This window comes from Castor canadensis, chromosome 7 (assembly GCF_047511655.1).
Source record: "Castor canadensis chromosome 7, mCasCan1.hap1v2, whole genome shotgun sequence".
Lineage (NCBI taxonomy): Eukaryota > Metazoa > Chordata > Mammalia > Rodentia > Castoridae > Castor > Castor canadensis.
Genome location: NC_133392.1, coordinates 62,572,557 through 62,596,515, shown reverse-complemented (window position 1 = coordinate 62,596,515; position 23,959 = coordinate 62,572,557). Strand labels below are relative to the sequence as shown.

Below are 23,959 nucleotides of genomic sequence, written 5' to 3'. Positions count from 1 at the left end.
AGCTATGCCTACCTTATTTTTGACAAAGGTGCCAAAAACATACAATGGAGAATAGATAGCCTCTTCAACAAATGTTGCTAGGAAAAGTGGTTATCTGCCTCCAGAAAACTGAAACTAGATCCATGCTTATCACCCTGTACTAGTATTAACTCAAAGTGGATTAAAGACCTTAATATCAGACCCAAAACTCTGAAGGTGGTACAGGAAAGAGCAGGGAGTACTCTGGAAGCAATAGGTATAGGCAAAAACTTCCTCAATACAACTCCAGCAGCCCAGCACCTAAGAGAAAGGATGGACAAATGGGACTACATGAAATTAAAAAGCTTCTGTACAACAAAAAAATGGTCTCTAATCTGAAGAGACCACCCACAGAGTGGGAGAAAATATCGGCTGGCTATATATCAGACAAAGGACTGATAACCAGACTATACAAGGAACTCAAAAAACTAAACTCCCCCAAAATCAATGAACAAATAAAGAAGTGGGCAACTGAACTAAACAGAACTTTTCCAAAGGAAGAAATCCAAATGGCCAAAAAACACATGAAAAAATGCTTACCATCCCTGGCCATAAAGGAAATGTAAATCAAAACCACACTAAGATTCTACGTCACTCCTGTTAGAATAGCTGTTATCAAAAATACCACCAACAACAAATGTTAGTGAGGATGCGGGGGAAAAAGGAACCCTCATATACTGCCAGTGGGAATGTAAGATAGTACAACCACTTTGGAAAACAATATGGAGGCTTCTTAAAAAACTAATCTAGATCTGCTGTATGATCCAGCAATAACACTCCTAGGGATATACACCAAAGAATGCAACTCACCCATGTTTATTGCAGCACTATTCACAATAGCCAAGTTATGGAAACAGCCAAGATGCCCCACTACCAACAAATGGATTAAGAAAATGTGGTATTTATACACAATGGAATTTTACTCAGCCACAAAGAAGAATGAAATTTTGTCATTCTCAAGTAAGTAGATGGAACTGGAGAACATAATCTTAAGTGAAGTTAACCAGGCTCAGAAGGCCAAAAATCGTATGTTCTCCCTCATATGCAGACTTTAGGCCTAAAACAAATGCAGTAATATTATTGACATAGGTCACACATTAAGGGGAGAATGTGTACAGGAGGAATAGGGAAAGGGAATGAAACCTAAAACTTGAAAGTGGTTGATGTGCCTACTGTAGAGGAGCTAATCAAGTAATCTTAAACTGACAGAGGCCACTATGGGAAGGTGACGGGGAGGTAGTAAAGAGGTCTGGTAGAGATGAATCAATTCAGTTGTTACACACATGTGCATGGAAGCAATGCTAGGGATCTCTGTGTATAGCTATCCTTATCTCAAACTAGCAAAAATGCTATGTCTTTCATATTATCTCTTCTGTTTTCTCTTCAACAAAATTGGAGAAGAGGCAGAACAGGTTCTGCCTGGAAGTGGGGGTTGGGGAGAGGTGGCCCAAACAATGTATACACATATGAATAAATGTATAAACAACAAAAACAAATAAATAAATTGTCATTTTCTGATTATTATATTTTATTGTTAAACCACTTATTTTTGACTGATCTCTTCTAAATGTTTTTCTTTTTCCTCTCTCTCTGCCTCTCTTTTTACTTACAGCTCCTCAAAGAAATTTTGAAATTGCCTTCAAGATGTTTGACTTGAATGGAGATGGAGAAGTAGACATGGAGGAGTTTGAACAGGCAAGTTGTGCTGGTGAATTCCTTTACATTAATATTTAAAGCACACTTTGATGTGCCTTGGATTTTATAAAGTATTTTATAAAGTAATATTAGTTTTACTTCTTTTAAGTCTAAAAGCAATGATTTATGTTTAAATCAGTATATTATGATTAAGTACATAATCACAATGGTAACTGGCTATCATTTATTGAACACTCTTTTTAAGAAAACTCTACTTTAGGAATATTGGCATCCATTATCTCTCATCCTGACAACAAGCCCGTAATTCAAGAATTATTGTCCGTGTTTTACAAACTAAGAAATGGGTTGAGTACCTTGCTTAAGTGAACATAACTAGTAAGTTGTAGATTTGAAAAGAATTTCAAAGCTTTTTTACTTCTTCATCACACTGTTGTTTTGAAAGATTATCCAATAAGTTAGGGACATATAAGGAAGGACTTTGTGTTTAAAGAAATGGATCACTGATGAGATAAAATTCTTTTGTAGATACATGGTTTAAATTCCTTTTATAAAATATCTTCAGTATTTCAGTTACTTAACATATAGGAGTTTTTTTTCACACACATATAGTTTAAAATGGGTGATCAGCAGACAGTTTTCCAAGCACTGATTTGGGGACCCGGGCTTTGTACATATTATGACAATGTAGCATGAAAAATTATAATTGGATGGGTTTTATGGGTAAGACCTGAAATGGCATATCTGACTTCCGCTGGCATCCTGTTGCCTAGTACTTGGTTCTCTGGCCATACATAGTCATAAAGTAGGTTGTGTAGTTGAGTCTGGCTGATGCCCAGGAAGAAGAGGAAATGAGCTGGGCAAATAGCCAGCCAATCTCTGGCACAGTATCCTCAAAATGTAAATGGAGGCTGGGATATAACTCAGTGGTAAAGTGATTACCTAGCCTGCACAAAACCCTGAGTTCAATCCCTAGCACTGAGGGGGAAAACAAGTATACTTTGTATACATCAATAACAAAAAAAGAGGTACCCCCACAGAAAAATGGGCAAAAGCACTACTTAAAAGAAGAAATAGAATTAACCAATAAACATATGTAAAGATGCTTCAGTTAGTAAAAACAAAAGAAATGCAAGTTAAAATAGCATAATATCATGTTTTAAATCTATCTAATTTATCTAATTAAAGATAATGGCAAGTGCTGGCATGAGTCTGGGGAAATAGGCATATTTTTAAATTGTTCATAGATGTGTTAAGTTGGTTCAACCTTTCTGGAAAGCTGTTTGGCAATATTATATAAATATTTTAAATGTAATCTACCACTTCTCCTATAAATTTTCTCCAAGGAAATAAATGGACAAGAACCCAAGAAAGAATAAATTAAAATGTTCATTGCTGGCTGGATACATGGCTCAAATGGTAGAGCATCTACATAGTAAGCATAAGGTTCTGAGTTCAACCCCCAAATACAGCCAAGAAAAAACAACTAGGGCTAGAAGGTAGCTCAGTTGTAGAGAGCTTCCCTATTAGGTGAGAGGCCATAGGCACCAAAAAAAGAAAAGACAAAAATAAAATGTCCATTGCTACCATGTTTATAATACCAAAAATGTAGAAACAAGTTAAATAGTCACTAATAAATGCAGTAGAACACTATGGAACCATTAAAAGAATATGAAGCTTTGGAGGTGTGGCTTAAGTGACGGAACATCTGTCTAGCAAGCACGAAGTCCTGAGTTCAAACCACAAACCACAAAAAAAAAGAGAAGAAGAAAAAGGAATACTAAGTAGGTATAAATGTGTTATCATTAAAGAAAGTCACATTGTTATGAGAAAAATATGCATTGCAGACTAAAATTTCATTTATGGAAAATAATGTCTGTGAGTGTGTGTATATATATCCACATTTATATAATGTACATACATACATGAATATATTTAAACAAAAAGTATGAAAGTATATAATCAAAATTTTATTTATATACATATATAATATACATTTATAAAGTATATATCAACAGTTTTCTTGAAGGTAGAATTATGGAAGGTTACCACTCCCTATTTATTTCTATATCTCTTCCTTTTATTGTAATAGATGGAATTAATTTTATAATGAAAAAACATCAATTTTAAAAAACCAGGTTCCCTTAAATCCTCGTAAACAAATCTGTTTTACAGTCATAGATAATAAATAAAAGGTATTTAAGGTTAATCAATTGCTATAAATATTAAGATTTTTAAGTATTTTGACACTTTAAAATTCATCACCTACAAAGCTATATGCATTGTTTTATAGTGTATATTTATTGTTTATTCTTACATGTCTTTTTAAAATTACTCTGAATAGCTAGGGTTTTCTTGGCTAGTGAAAAGAGAAAAACGACTGTAGGAGCTGGTGAAAGAGCTGTAGCAATCATAGACTTGCCTAAGAAAGCTTGCTTACATATGTAAACCACTGTTGCTAGTCCCAAAAGTTATCCTTTCTCAAGGACTGACCAGATTTTTGCATTTTCTTACAGTATTATTTCATGCCAACCTTGTACTTCATGTATCATTCTAGTAAATGTATCATCTGTTTTAGGTATCGAGAACTTGTCTATAGATGTTGCCTCTTGTCACATCTGGAGAGTCTGAAGTGAAAAGTATAGAATTTTTTTAACCTTATTGAGATGTGGAATATATTATTATGAAGTTAATGATTGTCCTAGTTGTGTGAGTTTTTATGGCCCTAAAAAGCAAATGCTTACTCTTTTCTGGAGACATTTTCTAAGATGATTCCAATTAGAAAGGGATCAGGCTATCTGTGTTAGAGGTTGGCTCTGCTACTTGATAGTCACTTGACCATGGCAAGTTATTTAACTCTGTGTGTCTTTGTCTCCTCATCTATAAAATGAGGATAATAATGGGACTTACTTGATAAGATTATTATATGCATTAAAGGAGATAATTCAATATAACAATAAAAAAGAGATAATTGTTGTACAGTGTAGGTGTATAGCTATACTAGTTATTATTCTTTCTATGTTTTTTTCTCTTTCATAATGTTTTTTCTGGTTGGGGATTTGATCCTATTTTAGGTTCAGAGCATCATTCGTTCCCAAACCAGCATGGGTATGCGTCACAGAGATCGTCCTACTACGGGTAACACACTCAAGTCCGGCCTGTGTTCAGCCCTTACAACCTACTTTTTTGGAGCTGATCTCAAGGGGAAACTGACAATCAAAAACTTCCTTGAATTTCAGCGTAAACTTCAGCATGATGTTCTGAAGCTAGAGGTAGGTGTTTCATAGCCTTTAGGAGATCCATCACGTGGATCTAAAGCCGCTGCATTAGGGGGCCTGTACCATAGGCATTCTTTCTGTCTTTCTCAGCTATGAGAACTGTTTGATTTGAACCTTATCAGTGATCTGTGAACCAGCAGCAGGTAGGAAAGGACATATCCTGTGAAGATTGTCATGGAATAATGTTCTGGAACTGAAAGTCAAAAAAGTGTTAGTTGTCTTTGAATAACCCCACTTGAGGGGAAATAAATTCAGGAATCAGAGTAGTTCTCACTCTGGACACGTGTCCCTAATTTTATGTTTGTTTCCAAGGCACCAGAAGGTAAAGGTGAGGCGGGATAATAAATAGTTCTACCTATGAAAGTTTACAACTTTAGTAACAGCTGGAAACACAAAATGTCAGAATAAAAATGTAAGTGCTCAGAGTTGCAAAGGTATAATACTGTGTTTGGAGATTTACAAGCTTACTTTTCCCTCAAAATTTAGATAATTATGCAATTCACTCCATAGATACCATGCCCTATGAACATTAACTTTTTTTGCAATGTTTATTTGTTGAATTTAGTATGTTTGGGCTATTGATTCTATTCAAAACATTCTTCAGATGCCTTCTATATGAACTTTTGACTAGCAACAAAAAATCACTTAGTTTTCTGAGTACTTTAAAAATTCTGTTACACAACTATTTCTCAACCTCTTTCTTTTTCCCAGCACTGGCTTTACTTTAATATTACTTGGAATTTCTAAACTATATTTTGTTTTCTTATTTTAGCGAAAGCAATGGCCTTGCAGTTCTTCATTTCTCATAATAATACAGATTTTAAAAGAAAAAAAAATTATACATTTGAAATTCTGATCAGTATGCAAATTTTTTACAGTTGAATAATAAAAGAATTAATCTCTTAGTGCCTTTTTAAATACCTTCAATATTCAAGGATACAAAGTATGATATGATAAATATTAAAAAACTGGAGTAACTCTCTTCAACAAAATTAGAGATAAGGGCAAAATAGTTTCTGCCGGGTATCGAGGGGGTGGGTGCTAAGGGAGGGGGTGGGGGCAAGGGGAAGAAATGACCCAAGCATTGTATGCACATATGAATAATAAATAAATAAATAATAAAAAAAGATGAAAAACTGGAGTAAGCTCCCATTGAAATGAAAGACACTTAGCACCAGTACCATTTATGAGGCAATACCATTGGAGACAGGAACCCTACCTTTACCACAGATTAGCAATCAATCCAGTTTTCCACCTACATTTTAGAAACTTGAGTGCAAACATATGAAATGGAAATGCTAAACTGTATTTCTGTAACTAAAAATACATAGAAATATTGGAAGAAAGCACTGCCTTATTTTTAACTATGTTTGTTACTTCTCTAACTGTGCTCCCATTTCCCTGAAGATTCTGATACCCTATTCTCACCTTTTCCACCCAATCTTAGTTGAAACAGTTTGGAAAATCACAACTGAATTCCAATTATCCATAAGAATGCTGTTTGATATTCATAATCTGGGGGAAAATATGAGTAATATTAAAAATCAGATCACATTTTGAAATGTGCTTTTGTACTTTCTTTTGAAAATGATGTAATTAATATTCATAGAATTTATCTCAAAAAAACATAGTAATGAATTTCTGCATCAAGCCAAACCTCTTGTAGAGGTTGTTAAAGCCCCTATATTGAGTGGTAAGAACTGTACATATAGTAAAAGGTCAATAAATTTTTATTACACAAGAAAGCTCTACAGCTTCCCTATTCTAACTGCCTTCGCACTGCTGGAGAGACAGCTTCTTTCTCTGTCTGGCAGAAAGCACAAAGCTAAGTAAGGATTCAGAAAGGTGACTAAGCGTTTGGATTTCGAAGGGTTTTCTCCCCTGCATGTGGAGGAGCACATCAATCTAGCAAATCACTGAAAAGATTTCAACAGTAATTGAAGTAAAGTGACTATCTAATTGGTTCTCACTTAACCAGAAAATTAAATTCATCATAATAGCTGTTTCTAATAGTCCAGTTAGTTGACGTTTTTCCTTTATTTAGTTGTATGGAGGGCTTTATCTTCAGAAATACCACAGTACTCTGAGTTTTTCCAATTACCTTACCACAGTAAACTTGCAGATGATGGAGTTCAAAATACAACTTCACAGAATGCAGAAAACTAATGCATTTGGTGCATTAGGCTTCTAGAACTTTTTTGGAAATATTAATGTTAGCAGAGGTTAAGTATTCCTTACCCAAAATGGGGCCAGAAGTGTTTTTGGACTTTGGATTTTTCTTGTTTTTTGCTTTGGAATTTTTGCATATGTACAAGATATCTTAGGGACAGGGAATCAGTCTAAACACAAAATTCATTTATGTTTTATATACACTATAATATCTTGAAGATAATTTTATACAATATTTTTAGTGCTCTTGAGTTTGACTGCCACCTATCAAATGAGGTCATCTTTGGAATTTTCCACTTGCAGTGTCATATCAGCACTTATAAAAAGGCTTAGATTTTGAAGCATTTCAGATTTTAGAGTTTTGAATTAGAGATGCTCAACATATTTTCACTCTATGGAAAGCAGATACTTCTCAGGCAGTGAATTTTATTTTGTTTACTGATTTATATTGAATTGGATATTTTATGTAATATAAAATATACTAGAAGTGCTACAACTGTGTATGTGTGTGTATGCATCATGCTTATAACTTTGTGACATTTGTATTCTTATAGGAATATTCCATTGTACTCTTAAGCATATAGGAGAGAGTAGTAGACCTCATCCAACAATTTTTATGTAAGAGTATTTATGTAGTAAGCTTCTTATGCTTGGATCCCTAGGGCTTATACCCAACTGGTCTTGGAGTCATAACGTAATCTAGGATTGTAAATGATTTGACTTACTAAATTATATTATTATATTATTTATAATTACAATTTAGCACAGAATATTGATCCACAAAATTTAGTTAGAGAGTAAAGCACAAAATATGATGGAACTTTTAACAAATTTTGAAGAACAATATAGGGTCAACCCAGAGGACTGAGCAATCTAGGCTAACATTCATTCTTTGAAACACAGTTGGGAGTCTAGAAAAACAGAGCATAGGACGCTGGGCTGTCATCCTGATGTCCTACAGAACTGAAAGTCTACTAACATAGCCACATAAACCAGTGAGGTAAAAAAAGTTATAGAGATGAGGGATTTTATGCATACATTGCTGCATATAGAGGTAATAGCAATCCTATCTAAGATACTTATTCTAAAAAGCTCTCTTGTGTTTGATATTAATTGGAGGATTATTTGTAGGCTTTGGGCCAAGACATACCCAAACTGGTCCTGATATCAATCAGCAGTTCATCATGTGAATAGATTTTTTTGTAGAAGAATCCAGCCTAACATTTACTAAGTATTCTATAAATGGTTAAAGATCTGAATCCATTCTTTCCATTTAATGATTCAAGTCTACTGAATAAGTGCCTCTGTATCTGTAGCTCCCTATTTACAGCTTCATCAGTTAGTACTCTGTCTTTCCTAGATTTGTATTCCTTTGAGGAAGTGTGTATAGCAGAAATAACATTGGCTTTGGTGTTCATGAGGCCTTCAGTAAAATTTTGGTCCCACCACTTATTAGTTATGTGACATTTAATGCATTATTGATTGCTTCCAAGCCTGGCTACTCATTTGTAAAATAGAGCAATAGTTAAATGAGATGATGTTTTGTTATGGGCTGAATTATGTCCCTCAGTATTTTAGAATGTGTCTATATTTCAAGAGAGGGACTTAAAAGAGGTAATTCAGTTGAAAGAAGGCCAGTAGAATAGGCTGTAATCCAGTTTGACTGTTATCTTCATAAGAAGAGAAAATTTGGACACACAAAGAGACACCAAGGCAATCATATGGAGAAAGCACTCAGAGGGCAACCATCTGCAAACCAAGGAGAGAAAATTCAGAGGAAACCAGCCCTGCTGGCACCTGGTTCTTGGACTTACAGCCTCCACAACTGTGAGAAAATAAGTTTCCATTATGTAAGCCACCCAGTTAGGAAACTTTTTATGGCAGCCTTATCACACTAATGCAAGGTTATAAACCTAACAGTACCTGGCGCCTACTATGCTTTTAATAAGTATTTTCACCTTTTTTTCTGGTACTGGGGTTTGAACTCAGGGCTTTATGCTTGCTTGGCAGGGACTCTACAGCTTGAGCCACCAGCCCAGTTTCCACCTTTTTTTTGAATGCCCCTTCTGCCATAGCATTAGATACGTAATAGTCACCTAGACAGGTCATCTCAGCTGAAAGACTAAAAGGCCTTACTTTTATTTTGAAATAGTTTTCTGAGAGAACATCTGGAAAATGGCAGCAATTTTTGTTTTTATGAAACACTTAATTTCGCTTTTGAAAGTTTGGATAATTTCTCCCTTCAATGTGTATGAAATATAACTTCATCATCGTGGCTAAGAGGAAGATGGAAATGATTAATGATATCTTAATAACTGCTATATGGGTTTTATAATTCTATCATTCTTTCTGTTTCTTACCATTTTTATTTCATTATTTATTTACTTTAAAATTTGAAATCAAGGAGATTTAGTATTCCATTTAGTTAGTTGTTTCTCTTTCTCAGCACAGTAGCTTTGAGAGTAAAGAGAATGCTATTGGCCTGTCAAACTTAATTTCCAGAGGAGTCAGGGAAGAAGGAAAAGTCCATGGGCATTCTGTTGAGTGCCTTTTGTCGTCCAGGCACTTCACATATATTGCATGCCTTCTTTGTTTTAATTCTCTCCAATCCTGTCACTTTTAGTGTTACCATCCTCATGTTGCAGATATAGAAACTGAAATGCAAAGAGGTAAAAGTCTTAGAAGTGTCATATGGTAGAGCCAAGATTCCAACTCAGGTCTGTTCAACACTTCCAGATTGAACTGTTTCTGCTTTTTATGTGATTAGTATTTTAGTTTTAGTCTGCAATGAGATTTCTGTGCCTGATTATTGGGGACTCAAATTTTTTTTTTAATTTTAGGGATAGAAAAAGACCAAATTTCTTGAATATCCAGAGTCTATCTTCTCCAACACTCACTTTTTCCTGGCTCTTTTGGCACTTTTATGATTGAGAAGAAATGTACTGTTCTTTAAGTGTTTGTAAGATAGTACTCAAACTAGCCATTTAATTGCATGAAATCATGAGAATCATTAACTTTTTAAATTTTTTAATGTTTTGATGCTGTTAATTTTGATCATATCTGTCTTATTTTATCCTTCTTTCTCTATGTGAGAACTCAAAAATATGGCTTTAAACAAATGATGTAAGAATACAAAGTTGGATTTTTAAAACTCTTTGATGTTACTAAGAGTTCTTTCTGGGACTACCAAGAACAACTGAGTTGAGTTCCTTAAAGACAGGTGCCAAGTCTAATTCCAGTTAACATATTCACTGATTTCTTGAAGACTATAGCAAGTAAGATGTCAGTCAAAATGAAAGGCAAAAAAAATCCTTGGAAAGATTATGCTTAATTTTAATTTGGGGCAAGATCAAGAAAAAGGAGCTGTCACATCAAAGAAAAGTAAAAACTAATTTATACAAAAATGAAGAATCTAACTCTAGACTGTACAACAAAGAAACTGAAAAATAAGTTGGGGTCCATTCAGTTATTTCATAACCAGTAAATGTCACATTTTAAGAAGGCGAGTATCACTTATGTGAAGGTAAATTAGATCTGATTCAAAGAATAATAACGATTGTCTTACAGTCCTAGTCTTCAAAAATTATTGAAATTAACTAGATTTGCTCAATCAAGAAGAAAAATAAAAGGGAGTTGTAAAGAATTATGCTAATTATTATCAGCCATCAATAAGAGTAGAGAACAGCTGGCAGACTGGCTCAAGTGATAGAGCGTCTATTTAGCCAAGTGTAAAACCCTGAGTTTAAACCCCAGTGCTGCCAAAAAAAAAAAAAAAAAGACTAAGCAAAAGAATAAGAGGGTCAGTTTGATACCTGCCCCCTGTGCAATTCTGGGGATCAAGCCCAAAGCCTGGTACACATACTATGCAAATGTTCTACCACTGAGCTACACCCCAGCCCAAGAAAGGGTTAATTTAAGTTAAATATTAAGGAGCTCTTTTTTTTGTTTTTGGTTTTTTAGCAGTACTAGAGACTGAACCCAAGGCCTCATGAAAGCTATGTATGTTCCCAGCTGTTTTGTTTTGTTTTGTTTTGTTTGTTTCTGAGATAGAGTCTCATGATACCTTTGCCTGAGCTGGCTGTGAACTTATGGTACTCCTGCCTCCACCTCCTGAGTAGCTGAGCTTTTTAAAAACCCATAGCTACAACTGATGATTTAAAGTGCCAAAGGAAGTTCTAGAATCACCTACTCTTTCAACCATCAAGCTGATGTGTTTGTACCCATCTCTTTAAAGTGCTGCGGTAGAACCGAATCTGTCTTGCCCTGTCATAAAGGGCCACGATGTCCATGATGTAAGGGACAGATCTCAACTCCTTTCCTGGTCAAATGAGTATGGAAAAGGAAACCACAAGGCAGAAGGCTTTCAACAAGACACTTTCTGGAACTAGAACACTCTTGGGAGTCCTCTCAGCCCTGTTTTGTTTTGTTTTCTGGGAAAGTGATTCCATTGTGTAAACTCAATGATAAGAGTTGACCTTAAATTAAATCCAAGAAGCAAAATGTGATGTTCAGTGGGATTTCCTTTGGTGTTATTTTTCTACTTTTGCCTCTCTAAAGCAGAATGTGGGTAGTAAAAAATTGATAGTTTCTTATAGCATACTTAGATGTTTTTAGCTTGAATTTTCCAGAAACCAATAGAAGGGTACTTGGCTTTTTTGGATATTTATAACTTTTAACAAGCCAAGCATGTTAAAGGAAAAAAAAATCTAATAAGATAACAATAATACAATCTCTGCTCTAACAAATTGCAACTTTTATATTTGGTTACAAAAATAAAATTCTTTTACTAATACATTTTGTCTTGACAACAACAAAAAAAAGTAAAAAACTTAGTAAGCATGAACTGTTGCTTTATGCTTATAAAACTCTGTTGAGGAAAGACCATAACAAACATTTTCCTAAATGTAAAAATGAGAAAAAAGAAGTATCTGTTGTTTTCACCAGAAATTTAGGTAGTTAAAATAGTATTACAAGTTGTGGGGAAATAGGAAAATTAGAATTCTGATTTGTCCCTTCCCTCATTCTCTCCCAGGAAACTCTTATTGCCTCCTAAATAATGTCATGATTCTAAATATATGTAAAAAAATATAATAAGCTTCTTTTAAGTTTATTTTGCTACCTTATTTCTTAAACCTAGACATCTATTTATCCAGTAGAAATTAACAAATTGAATCATCAATAAGATCTATGACAACCTACTACTCTTTCTTTAACCAGCAAGTCATGGTATTTTAAAGAAATAATAAGTGTTGGGAATATGGCTCAAATGGTAGAGCACCTGCATAGCCAGCACGAGGTCCTGAGTTCAAACCCAGTACCATCAAAAAAATCAATTTTTAAATAGGCTTATGTATATGAAGAGAATAGAATAAGATTTTAATTTTGCTCAACTGTTTTTTCCTTTGGGGGCTGGGGGGCAGGGTCTTGCTATGTTGCCCAGGCTGATTACAAACTCTTGGGCTCAAGTGATTCTCCTGCCCTAGCTTCCTCAGTACTATAGGCGAGTGCCACCATGCTCAGCTATAGGAATGATTCTTAAAAGGCATTAACACTTCTGAATCTAACCTTTCAGATTAAACATTAAAGTATAGAAAACTATTAGAGATTGATGTTTTCTTTGACTTGCAGATAATTTTGCAATTCTGAAGTCAGTGAGTGATAGGTTAGTGATATCTTTGTGATACCTGGCAATTTCCAGGATTTTCTGGTCATTAGATATCTTTAGTATTACATTTTAGTTCATTTTAAACTGGCCACAAGAAAAAAAGGAGTTCGTAAATAAATCATGAAGATTTGATCTTTCTCCAGGGGAAACTTTTCCTGAATCTGTCATTCACATAGTCTTAGCAACTCTTTTTCAGTAGAATACAGGTGCTTCACAACTTATGAATGAGCTATGTGCCAATGTTTAAAATGTTCATACAACATAGTTAAATTTTTCATCTCATATACAAAAGAATATTTAACTTACAATAGAGCTGAAATGCACTGAAGTAAAATGAATAGTAGTAATAAAGGAAAATGATTATAAATTTACAAGTCATTGTTTAATCTTCACATACTCTTCTAACTGCAGCAATTCATGGGCATAGATCTAAAGCAGTCTCAAGCATTTTATAAAAATTAGAGTGTATACTACATAATGAAAATACTAGCCAACATTGCTTAAGAGTTAACATGAGCCAGGCACTATTCTAAGTGCTTTATGTACATTATTTCATTTGATCTTCACAAAGGCTGTGTGTAATTGGTGTTATCCACATTGAACAAATGAGGAAACTGTGTCACAAAGAGGTTAAACTACTTTCCCAAGATCTCACACATACTGAGGGTGGGACTGAAATTTGATTCCTAGCTGTCTGGCTCTTAACTACTAACTCAAGCTAGGAACTGTGCTAAATATTCAAGCTGCAATGATGAACAAAACATTGTTCTTCTTCTAAGCTTATAAAGGCAAGATGAATGAACCAGAAATGCTTACACAGTGTTATTTGTAATACACAGTGGTAGAGGTAAGTGTATGGTACAATGAGAGTTAAGTAGGACTTGTAAATCAGGCTGGGAAGTAAGAGGGCAGGAGACTGCTCAGGGGCATTTTCCCAGAGGTCACATTATGTGAGTCTCTAACTCTGAAATTCATTCTATCTAAAGAACAGGATGGCTAATTTTCATTTGTTCTTTGTTCCTGTGGCGTAGAAAAGATGAGAAGAGGCAAGAGAGCACTAAGTAACTCTGGGACTGGAACCCGGATGAAATGATAGAGAAAACAATCTTTCTTAGTTTGTCCCAGACCACCTTGAATTGATGTATCTTCTAGGTGTTCTCATGTTGATAAAGGGTCTGTGCACCTTCAAGACTGGCTCTGCATAGATCATTAAAAAGCAAATGCCAGGACTGGTGGAGTGGCTCATGTGATGGAGGGAGGAAAGAAGGAAGGAACAAAGGAAGGAAGGGAGGGACAGAAGGAAAAAGGGAGGAAGGGGTGCAAACTAAGGGACAGGATTAGAGAAGAGAAAGCTTGAACAAAATGATATCTAGGGTATCTGAGTAGGTCTTTTTATTTTTATCCCTCTTAAAGTTGCCTTTCTAAATTATAGTGTTTAGATTTTAAAATGAGATACTTAAAAAAAGGTTTTAATCCCTAGTCTGTTTGAGAGCCTTAGAAGAGTCGAGAAGAGTCTAGATATTGTCTTGGAACCACAGCCAGCTTTGCAGTAATTTGTGAATGAATAGTGCATTACATGCAGCCTGTTGAATTCATGCTCTGAGCAAATACCACTTCACAGGGTCATATATTACATCAGGTTATTATCCTCTGAATTCACTTAACAGCACAGAAATGATTTGTCAAGACTCTCTCGTTTCTCTTTATTTTTTTCTTATTGAATGCTTTTCTCCCTCCACACCCACACTCCCCTTATTTGTTTTACATCAATCTACCACATTAGCGTGAGTGTTTTTTCTTGAAGCTTGGACGAACGAATTACAAACTACTTCAGTCATTTCTTGGTGTTAGAGAGAGTTCTGTGCAAAATAGAAGAAACAAAAAATGCATTCTAGAGAAAGAGAACAAGTTCAAAGAGGAAAAGATGGCACTTCCTGGAAAACAAAGGCAGAAGGTGGCAGCAGGTCATGAACTACTTTGTAACTAAGCTGGAGAGTGTAGGCACTTTGTCCTAAAAGCTATATATTTATGAGTCATCTTGGTAGATTTGTCTATAAGTGGTTGGATAGATGGATTTGGGATTCAGACTAGTGATATGGTTGCAGATATAGATACAGGATTAGTAAAGAGGGATCTGTGAATGCAGTGGGAATTGATGGACTCACTCAAGGACAGTGTATTTACCTGAAGAAAAAAAGCCAAGGACAGAATGCCGACCTTGTATTTATGTTGCCTCAGAAGGATAAGTCTCCCTTCGCCTGATCACTCTCATGTCCGGCATGGAGAAGTGTCACTCACACAAGAATAAAGGAGCAAGAAAACCAACGGTACTGGTGAGATAGTTTAAAGAGGCAACTATAGGAAGTATTTTCAACTTCATTGTCACATTCTTAGAACAGCCTTTCGTGGCCACCTGCTTAAAATTGGTCCTTTCCCCTATCCAAAGGTTCACAAGACATTGAACTGTCTGACTTGTTTCATCATTTTATCTCCTGGGCCATGTTTAGCACAAAGTATGTGTATAATAAATATAGTGAATGTTTTAGAATGTCTTATTAAGTATAGTTAGTATACAATGTTATTTGTATTTTTTAATGGACCTGTGACCTTGGGAGCCTTAATTTGTTATGTAAAATTGAGATAAGAAAGGGCCTCAAGCACAATACCTGCCACACTTCACACATTCTCAGAGGCTTTGCTGGCTCCTTCATTAACTTGTGGTATTGACCATTGTGCTGCTCCACAGAGCACCTTCCCAGAAACTGCTGGTGTCTCCTGCACTTTTATTAGTAGTAGAGGAAATGACAAAGAATCAGTGACCTATACTTTCTGGCATCTCTGCCCATTCTTAATAGTCTTTGCTCTTCACAGTCATTAGGTTGATTAGATTTTTAAGCCCGAGTCAGTGACTTGCAGTATATCCAACTAGAAAAATAAATGAGACATATTGAATTCATCATGCTGGAAGATAGCCATCAATGAGATGTTACGATAATATTTTTTAAATTTCCATGTAGATATATTATGGAGCATGATATCATAAATTAAAGAAAAGGCAGGTATAGTGGCTGAGGCTGAAGCAGGAGAATCACTTGAGCCCAAGAGTTCTAGGTCATCCTGGGCAATACAGTCTCTAAAACAGACAAATAAGTAAATAAGTAAATAAATAAAGCCAGAAAGTGAAGTAGTTTCCTTGAATGCAGGATTAAGATCGGTCATTCTCTCTTTGTCGGTCATATATAAAATTATTATAAAATGTTACTGTCATCATTGCTAAGGATATTAATATGCCACTGTTCTCCTTGTAATATAGAAATGATTGTGGATTTTCTGTGCTGTTAAGGTTGGCAAAGAGAAATTCTGGAAGCATTTCTCTTGTTGTAATGAAATTACCTTGCCTGATTCATAGTTTTTTGGTAGTGGTGGTGATTGCGATATTTGTTTTCTCCTTCTCCCTCTCTCCCTCTCCTTTCCACACCCCTTCCCTTTCCATCTCCCTGTCTCTTATTCACCCTCTCTCTGGCAAAACTTTATTTAGGATGAATTAAAGTTACAGGGTTAAATTAGTTTGAAAGCTGCTCTTGTCCAAGGGGAAGTAGTTGATGATGTGACCCCAGTTCTGGTATTGGTGTGGCTAGTAGTAGACATTCCTACTTAGACTCTAGTAGTTCTTCACATAATATGATGACTTCTTACTCCTTTCTTCTAAAGCCAAGCACTACAACTCTATAGTCATTAAATATTAGATATTAGTTAAGTATTAGAAATTGTCCTGATTAATCCCAAATCGGTAACTTCCAATAGTTCCAACTAGAAAAATGAATAAGGTTATAATTGCACTGGAAGGTATCTGTCAGTTGATTTGTCAGCTTAAAACAACAAACTATCACATCATTTCTAAGAGCCAGGAATCTAGAGACAGCCTACCTGGGTGGTTCTGGCTGACTCTTCGTGAACTTATCATCAAGATATCAGCCGCAACTATAGTCACTAAAAATGAGACTAATCTGGAGGATCTTCTTCCAAGCCCACTCACAGCTGTGGGAAGGAGGCTTCAGATCCTCACTCTGTGGACCTCTCACAACATGGCATCTGGCTTCCCACAGAGACAGAGAAGAGTGTGAATAAGGAGATGCCTCATTGTCTTGGAAAACCTAATCTCAGAAATAACATGCCATCACTTCTGGTATTCTGTTGTGACACAGAACAATCTTGGTCCATTATGAAAGATGAATACACAAGCATGTCGGAGAACACTGGGACCGGCTGTATACAGCCACTTTCTCTAGGGTACAAGACTGGCTTCATAGAGCTGTGCCAAGACCAGTTCCAATGGCATTCTATCTTCAGCACTGCTGTCTCATGAACCTAGCACCATCTCTCTCTTTCCAAGTGGTTTCTCTTTCTACCCGAGGTAATTTTATTTTGGATACTTCATTGCCGTCCTGTACCAGCTGGTGCTGCTCAGAGTCACTGCGTTCCTTCCCAGTGTGTTCATTAGCTCTGAATCTGGTGAACAGAGAGGTGCATTCCCTTCCCCCAGAAGACATAGCTTCCTAGTAGGACTAAACACTGCATGTCACCAGTTCTTCCCTGCGTCACCAGACACCCAGCTACATGTGATAATAATCCAAACTACCCAAGTATTATATTCCAAGCCCAGTCCCCTCCTTCTCCAGAGAACTGTGTCCTCCTAAGCAGCTTTTGAATTGACAAGAAAGGTACCTCCAAGTCTCTAGGATTCAGTTTTTCAGGGGTTTAGTCCCTATCATGCTATGTCTGTGGTTTATTGCTGCCATCAGTGGCAGCACTGGGCATTGTAAACAGAAATGTCATTTTATAGCCCAAACAATGTGGTGTGTTACAGCTTCCATTGTTATGATTTGTGTCCTCATCATGAAGAAAATGTCAAGATTACGTTGAAGTTTAGTATCCATTATGAAAGTGCTTTGTACTTTTTTCTGTAATAGTTTGTATCCAGATTGTGAAATTCTCACTGTGACACATTGGTAGTGTGTTTAAAAACCAACAGATTCCGTTTTTTACTCCAGATTTAAGGAATTACACTGTCATGGTATGTGGAACATGAGACTTATAAAAACACTTGAATAATGTATCATTTAATAACAGCCTTTTGGGTATCATTTTTTTAAGATTTCTTTGGTCTAATGAACCTTAACTTTTAAGCAGGAACTAGCTACTATTTGGTTATACTCTTATATAATACTTTATATGAATCATTTAGATGTAAACTCTTATCTTACCTGTCTGTGATACTAACCAAAGAAATAGAAACAATGTCTAGTGTCAATAGAAATTCCCCTATTGCCTTATACTGAAGTAAATTTTTCACAAAAGTGCTGTCAGTTTTGTAAGGAAATGTAGGCCCCAAAAGTGACCACGTGGAGAGGAGTGATCTGGCCAAGAGATTCTTTATTGCTGGGTGGGAAAGAGAGAGAGGGGCAGGGGCTTAAATACCCCTCAGTGGGACTCAGCATGATCTGATTGGTTAGGATCTTATGGTTCATGCTGATTGGAGGTTGGGGCAGAAGGAGGGTTCAAGCTAGACTTGAGGCAGGACTGTGACCCTGGGAGGCAGGACCATAACCCTAGAAAACAGAAGCTTAAGGGTGCAGTAAGAACTGAAACCTATCAGCGCCATTATTGCCAACAAGTTTTCATTAAGTAAATTGTATCCGGCTGAGACTAGTTTTTAAATTTGAATCTAAAGTAATGCTAGGATTTTTCCAGTGCTCAGAAAATTATATGTGTTAGTTTACTGATCTTATCTTACAGTTATTTCAAAGAGCTCATGAGTATTTTTTTCCACCCGGAAAGGGTAATTAAAATTCTAATACATCTCTAAGCTTGTCTTAAAGAATACTGTGGTATATTCTTGTTCCAAGTGTGGGTCTGAATTAAATTTTATAATTCACTTTTAAGATATATCCTTATGATCTGACAGGGTTATGATAGCTGGGGGAGCAATTTCTTTGGTTTTCCTCACGTGTGAATATTGTAACCTCAAATGTGATTTTTTTTAATTATTCGTTTATTCACATGTGCATACAATGTTTGGGTCATTTCTCCCCCCTGCCCACCTCCCCTACCCTCCCCCCCCTCAAATGTGATGGTAATGTGGTTTTGCATTCAATTTCTGCCGGAGAAATAATAAATTGTGGAGTTGCTTGATCCAATAAATATACTAGATCCGTTTATTTGAATATGCAATCATTAACTCACCAAAGCTAGTCGGATTTTTCATATACTTTGTCAGCTGTGCCCAGGAGCCCTCTCTGCCTATGAAACATAATTAATTTCAATCTGACATAATGAGACATAGCTTCCAGTCCCTTATAAACTTCCTTAAAGAGGTCATCCAAAAAGACTCCCCTTCCCACCTAGCTTTTTCAGTAGTCACCAGCCCCATCTGCTAGAGGACTCGGGGCAGATCCCGATAAATAAATGGTGTTTAAATAAATAATTTTATTTAAACAAATGATTTTTATTTAAACACCAGTCCCACAAAAAAGTTACATGATTTTAGTAAGTGAATATTGATAGGCTATAATTAGTGTATGCAAAACCCTAGTTACAAGATAGCTTTAAATATTTGAAATATCTGCCTCTGTCTGCCAATGTTAGCTGGTAAATATGTGACAGAAGACTACCGTTTTCCTCATTGTTACCATGGTGGCATAATGTGAGTGTATTTAATTGGTTGGCTCTGATCTAAAGTACTGATTAACTTTCTCTCTGAAAACAGTGTGACATAATCTTGGCCTTGTGTTTCTGTGGCAGTCTGTTCTGGTATTGCAAGGCCATGGATAGCTCTCTAGATGATTTGAGGCTTGTTAGTGTTTTCCAGCTGCAAGACAGGGAGAGAAGGGGGGGCATTTGAATTGTAGTAAAGGGATGGAATTGAGAATGACTAACTAATCTTTCTATCTTCATCTTCTCTGTTCCATCTAACTTTTCAGATCAAATTGCCTAGACAGTAGGGGATCTCTGCTATCTCTGAGAGCTGAGGAGATAATAGGAGTAGCTTCTTTAATAGTCACCACCACCCCTATTACTTTGTACTGGTTGTTCACATTGACGGATCAGCAGCTGCAAATATAATAGGACCCCAAGAAGTGAAGACGTGAAAAGCAGTTTAAGTATTGAAGGAAGTATGATTTCAAACATGAAAACATTCTGTTAACACCAGCAAGAGGAAGACCTGTGAGGCAGAAATGTGGTATTAATCTGACTTTCTTTCAGTAAAGGCTTAAGTTTAGCAGTGAGAAAACCAAGTAACCACTGTCTTCCAAGTAGTTAGTCACTTTCTGGGACATGAATATGAAACAGAAAAGAATCCATCAGCACTGATATCATCAGTCACACCAGTTCCCACAATCACTGTCAAAAACATGTCCTTTGACTCCTTCTCTCTATCTCCACCACCATTCTAGTCTCTTCTGCCTGAACCACATCCGTTGCTTCCTAACTCATCTCACTCTTGCCACTCTTGCCTCTCTCCTGATGTTCGTAGGATAAAGACTTGGACCTGTACCCATAGACCCTGTATAGTTAAACCTCTGCTGCCTGCTAGAGATTGACCTCATACTAATCCATCCTCCACCAAAGGGCTTTCGCCCTACCTTTGATTTGCCTGAACACCCTTCTTTCTATTCTTCCTCCTCTTCCCCTTCCTACCTCCTTCTTATCCCTCAGAGCTCAGTTCAACTTCACTTCATCACAAGAATTTTTCCTGCTTCACCACTTCTCCACCCCAAATTGGATCATGTGTTTATTATACATTTCCAAAGTACTCTGTACTTTTTCTTCAAATTACTTAATTATATAATCATTCAATTTTTTGTTAAGCACCTTCTCCAAACACTCCCTGAGAACTTTTGAGAAAGTGTTGGGCTCACCATTATTTCCTTAGTGCCTGGCATAGCAACTGGGACAAACCAGATGCTCAGGGAATAGTGTTGAATTAATAGCTTATTAGATGTGGATCAAAGCCTGATAAAGATATACACACACATGCATCCACACTCCCTTTCCAGCTCTCACAGTGGCACATTATGGTCTAGTGTGTTAGGCAACTTTTGGGGTATCCGCCCAGCTTTCAACAATTCCCTCTTCTCCAAGGATGTGACCATTCTACCTTTCAAACACAAATGTGGGCTTTTGGAAGCCAGGGTTGTACTTTGTGACCCACTCCACAATTCTCTGACTTAGTGAAATGAACCAGTAGTGGCCAATCAAAATTTCTCCACAGGAAATTTGAAACTGGGACTAGGGATAGTAGATCTCTTCTGATTGTTGTACTATAGTGTGTAAACTCCAAAGCTCCCAGGTAACTGTCTTCTGTTCACTGTGCAGACCCGAGAGTCATAGGGAAGAAAGGCTAGCAGGAGACAAGGGCCAACACAGCTGCACAGCACTAGAATTCCCTGCCACCTTTGTCAGCCCAGCATTCATTCCTTTTCCGTCGATGGGTGGCCTTCGTTTCCTTAAGTTCCTGAATTTCTTTTTTGCTAAAGCTAGCTTGTATTGGTTTTTATTATGTGCAACCAAAAAAGAAGCCTTCACACAGACAGAAAAACTAAAACCAATGATTTCAAAACATGCCCAGATTTTATGGGAGGAGACTCTGGTCACAGAACCCATATATACTATGAATAAACTGCAAATGATTTTCCAGTGCCCAAAAATAAACAAAATAACGTTAAGAAAATCTTAATTAGCTTGGTGACCTCTAAAAACCTTCAGTGCAGAAGAATTTAACACATAACCTGTCTTGATGGTTTCTTCTTGGTAATCTGAAGGACTCAACTGGCCAACCAGGGACAGTTGAACCTAGAGTTGAACAACAGGTTACAAAAACATAAAAGAAATCCTCAAAAATATAAAAGAAATCCTGCACATTCTCTTCCTGACTATTTTTCACAATTGTCATCATAAAAGGACAATTTTCCTATTCTAAAGAGAAAAAATACTTTCATCTTTAGAATCTTGCCTTCAAACTTTTGGTTTTTACCAATTTGGAGAATTCTCAGCTATTTTCTTTCAAAGATATATTTTAGCAACTACGCACATCTTAAGACCTCACTACCACTGATTTGGGGTTTTTTTGTGATATGGGATTTGAACTCGGGGCTTTCCCTTGGTAGGTAGGTGTTCTACCACTTGAGCCACACTGCCAGCCCCAAAAGTATTTTCTTTGTTTGTTTTGTTTTATTGGTTTTTTTTCCTTTGTGAGGTAAGATCTCATTATGTAGCTCAGGCTGGCCTCAAATTCACTATCCTGCCTCTACCTCCCCAGAGCTGGGATTACAGACATGCACCATTACACTTGGTTCTTTTCTTTCTTAATGAAAGACAAATAATACTAATGCAGTCTGAACCACTAGACACTTTGCTTTTAACCCACCTATGTTTGGACTATTTCTTCTTACTTTGTATATGGAAGCTTAAGTAAACCACGTTTCTGACCCTCAAGCTCCTGGTCTTTCTTGCTTTTGTCCTTATGCTTTTCAGTCAACTTAATCTGAATTCTAGTTTCTATATGTCATGCTTTACTGTCTAACTGCCCATTTTCTGTTCTAAAAAATTGCAATGGAATAGTGAGTGTATTGAACAATATTAACTGTTTCCATAACAGTTAATGAGAATGAGCTCATCGTGTGTACAATGACTTTCTGAATGGTCAGAATTAAATGGTTAGTAACATTAAGCCATTCTGGGCTGGGTTGTAGCTCAGTGGTTCATACTCCAAACTCTGCACATTCTAAGTATGTAAAAGGCCCTAGGTTCAATTCCCTAATGCAAAAAAAGATGAAACCAATCAAAGAAGGGATCATTCCTGTTTGCAAGAATGAAATCAACTGAGCTTTGTGCTCTGAAGACCAAAGAATAGAATATATGTTGCTAATTTTACAAATAGTGTCCTCAAACCATAGTTTTTTAGTGTAGGCAGACATTTCAGAATATACAAATTAATATTTAGAACAATTTATATGTTTAAAAAAACAAATAACCTTAACTATTTTAGTTTTTGATATAACAGACTTCTGTCTCTCCTTTAGCTATCTTATCTTGTGCAGAGCAGAGAGAGTTATCATGATGGATTCCTTGAATGTGGCCATTTTTCTAACTGCACCACAATTGATTTTCCCATGTTTTGGATTTGTAAAATAGTTCATGTAAAAAAAACTTCAAGCAGTAACTATTTTTTATGATTTTGTCTCCTCCTAAGTTTAAACAAACAGTTTAACTTAATTAACTACGTAGGTTTTCTTTTTTCTTACTTATCAAGAACATGTATACTTGTATGATCTTTAAGTCATCTTTTAATCATGGGCTTGTTAAATCATTCATTTGTAGGAACAGTGTTATACAATTGTGTCATAGCTGTAATCATACACATAATCAGTAATATGTATCCATGTAGAATAATTAAAACCCATCAGACTACGTTGTAGGCAGTAGCCTATTAACTCTTCGGATCTTAGGCTCCTGTTATAGAAGCAGAGGCAATAACTATTATTACTATTTCAGAAGTTATTATGAAATTCAAATGAGGATGTCAAGAGGAAATATTTTATACATTATTACACTTCACCCCACTCATTTGTGCCCCATTTGTAGTATATGAAGGACTTATACTTTACTCTTATTGCTCCTATTTCCATATATTTTGCAGAAGTCTAATTTTCATAAGGAAAGTAACTTTGTAACCTTTCATGCCCTAAGTACAGCTCCACTTTTGACACTCTTTTCCTTCTCTTCTTGTAAACATGCAAAATGTTCATGGGAAGAATAGAAAGGAGAGGATAAAAGAACTACTTAGTTGTAATATCTCTTTCCTTTCTCAATCTTTTATTCTTTGTTGTCTTTGTAGAAGACTGAATGTTTCTCTTTAAATAGAGCTGATGTTAACAGAAACAAGTGTGATCCCAAACTTATTATTAATTGTAGCTAACATTCATTGACATAAATATCATTAGAATAGCAGCTAACACTTACTGAATGCTTGGTATATGTCAGACTGTTTACTACCATATTTAATTGAATCAAAAACACAAACACTGGTAAGATACACCATTCTTTATTTATCACTAAGGAAGAAAAAATTACTATTCAGTAATTTTTGACAAAAATACTTTCTTTGTCATAAAAT

At 36.0% G+C, this 23,959-nt stretch overlaps 1 protein-coding gene across 6 annotated transcripts in view; it reads left to right on the top strand.

Moving 5' to 3' along the window:
- Positions 1-23,959, top strand: part of Micu1 (mitochondrial calcium uptake 1) — a 202,379-nt gene that overhangs the window by 129,887 nt on the left and 48,533 nt on the right. For all 6 annotated transcript variants that reach the window (XM_074079103.1, XM_074079097.1, XM_074079098.1 and 3 more), the window contains 2 exons: positions 1,631-1,713; positions 4,746-4,943. In XM_074079103.1, the coding sequence (XP_073935204.1) occupies positions 1,631-1,713; positions 4,746-4,943 (281 nt within the window). The remainder of the gene's footprint in view (positions 1-1,630; positions 1,714-4,745; positions 4,944-23,959) is intronic.